The sequence below is a fragment of the Colobus angolensis genome, unplaced genomic scaffold (genome assembly GCF_000951035.1).
Source record: "Colobus angolensis palliatus isolate OR3802 unplaced genomic scaffold, Cang.pa_1.0 Scaffold53, whole genome shotgun sequence".
In the NCBI taxonomy this organism is placed as follows: domain Eukaryota; kingdom Metazoa; phylum Chordata; class Mammalia; order Primates; family Cercopithecidae; genus Colobus; species Colobus angolensis.
The window spans coordinates 2,737,551-2,740,070 of NW_012118821.1; the positions used below are offsets into that span (position 1 = coordinate 2,737,551).

General features: G+C 48.8%; 1 protein-coding gene across 1 annotated transcript in view; it reads left to right on the plus strand.

Annotated features, from left to right (window-relative positions):
- Positions 1 to 582: 582 nt before the first annotated feature.
- PDIA6 (protein disulfide isomerase family A, member 6) overlaps positions 583 to 2,520 on the plus strand; it is a 70,454-nt gene continuing 68,516 nt past the window's right edge. Inside the window, exon 1 of the mRNA XM_011960974.1 lies at positions 583 to 1,034. Coding sequence (XP_011816364.1) covers positions 953 to 1,034 — 82 coding nt within the window. The 5' untranslated portion in view covers positions 583 to 952. The remainder of the gene's footprint in view (positions 1,035 to 2,520) is intronic.

Here is a 2,520-nt window from a genome sequence, read left to right on the forward strand (position 1 = left end):
TTGGGGCATGCTGAGTGCAGGGATCCGGCCACAGACCAGGGGCCTCTTCCAGCTGCCCAATCAGAGCCCTCTGCAGCCCAGCCCTAGCCTGCAGACCCCTTGCCCCCAAACTCGTGGGCAGGGTCCCTCTGAAGCTGTCACCCTCATTACTAGAATGTAGGTCACAGGGCGATCTGTGCTGTCCACAGGTGCGTGCCTGGCACCTAGAACACACATTCAAACATTCAGTAAATGTTTGTTGAGGGTCATATGAATGAATGAAGGATGCGCCCAACACCAGCCTTTTAGCCAACATTCTCTCATCACGAGAATTTTCTAGGGGCTCAGACACCAGTCCCTGGGTCCCTCCAATTCCAAAGACACACTCAGCTATCCAGACGGTTCCCTCAAATGCCTCCCCCAGACTTGGGAGAGACTAGTACACAGGCAGCATCTCCGGAGCACTCCCTGCACCAGCCTCCTCAAGTTCCCCAAACTCTCACCCTGCCTTATTCTCCCTGGAGTGGGTGAGGGCCCATGCTGGCAGAGCAGCTCGCAGCCACCCCTGCAGAGATGGGCTATCTGACACCTTGTGCTTTCTTCAGAACCCCTTAGGGTCTCAGCTGAAGCTCAGACAGAGTGCGCGTGCGCACATACACACACACACACACACACACACACACATCTAATTTTCAACACACTTGCACAAATATAGAAACATCATGGGGAAAAATGCAAAATACCTATGATTTCTGAGACAAGATCCGAGATGTCAAAGATACTCCCTGCTTATTCTGCTCATGCCCGAGCTCCCCTGCCCACCCCCTGTGCATTTATGTGATATGAAAAAGCAGCAGGGGTGGCATGAACTTGTACACCAGGCTGCCCAGGCTTGAGACCCAGCTCTGCCACCCAGAAGCCGGGAGCCCCTGAACAAGCAGCAATTCTGCGCCTGGGCTTTCCTGACTGCAAAATGAGGATAATCACAGCCCCTGCCTCCAAAGTGTCCCGAGGATCAAATGAGTTCATGATACTCGTACGGCGCTCGGATCGTGGTAAGTGTGCTGCATAAGTGCTCCTTAAATCACCATCTGGAGTTTCCATACCAACCTCTCCCTGGCTTCATCTTATTTTTTTTCTCCCCCTCATTTTTATTCCTTTCTGATTTCCTCATGTATGTTTTTTAATCTTGTCATATTGAGTGCATCTCTGCAAACTGCTTCTAATACTTTAGGGAACTAAATGCTGTCTTTCGTGCTCTCTTTTCCCTGTCACCTCCTGGAATATTTAGTAAATCTCTGTAAGGATGTCAGCCCCTCCCTGCTGGGCTGGGGGTGTCCTGGGTAAGGGGGCTATGCCCACCATGGGAGCAGCACACAGGCCCAGCTTGCTGGGGGCCACACTCATGGGAAACAGAGAGGGGTGACAGTGAGAACAGAGGCAGGACAGAGCCAGCTCCTTGATCCTGCTGCCCCTGGAAGCTTCTCCTCCCAGCATCAAGCACAGGCAGATTTGGGGTTCTGTTGTCTAAGAGAGGTGGGATTTCCTTGCTGTAAGAGGGACAAGTATCATCACTATTAACCATCATGAATGAGAATGAAACAGAATGAGAAGACAAAAAGCCAGAAAGATGTTGTCATTCCTCTATGCTCACACAGCTCATCAGAGAGGGTTGAGGCATGGGAGCCCACGTTCTAACCCCAAGGAGTCCCTATAACCCTGTCTGCTACACTGAGACACAGGTCCCTTCCTGCTCACATGAAGTAAGCCATCTATTTTTTTTAATCCCCATAGAACACAAGTGGCAATGAAAAGACACAATGTAAAGAAAAGAAAAATATAAAGAGAATGTTAAGTAGATCAGTGGTTGCCAGGGGCTAAGGGAAGGGAAAAATTGGTACAGGTTTCTTTTTGAGGTAATTGATGAAGTGTTCTGGAACTGCTGGTGGGGTTACACAAACTTGTGAATATACTAAAAACAACCAAATTGGACAATTTAAAAGAGTGAATTTTATGGCATGTGAATGATCTCTTAATTAAAACAAAAAAAAAGCCTATAAAAGTTTCATTTACAAGCACAGAAGGCCAGGCGCAGTGGCTCATGCCTTTAATCCCAGCACTTTGGGAGGCCATAGGGGACTGACTGCTTGAGCTCAGGAATTCAAGACCAGCCTGGGCAACATTGTGAGACCCCGACTCTAAAAATAGATACATACATAAATAAATAATAAAATAACACCACAGAGCCCGAAACCCCAGACCCATCCTAGATGAGGATGCTCCAGGCCTGACATTGCCAGTGTCTGCAGCGGGCCATCTTAGGACCTGAGTGTACCTTAAGGGAGTATGGGATCTGTGGCTGAATTTCAGGAAGATGCAGCTTGTATTTCCTACATGGGAAAGACCCTCGAAAAAGTAAGGGTTGATCCCCCTTCCCCTTCATCACTGATGGTGGCACCCCCATGGGCACGTAATGGGGCCAATGGGATCATCTCAGGCACCAACACACCCCATGGTCTGAATCCTTTTTTTTTTTTTTTT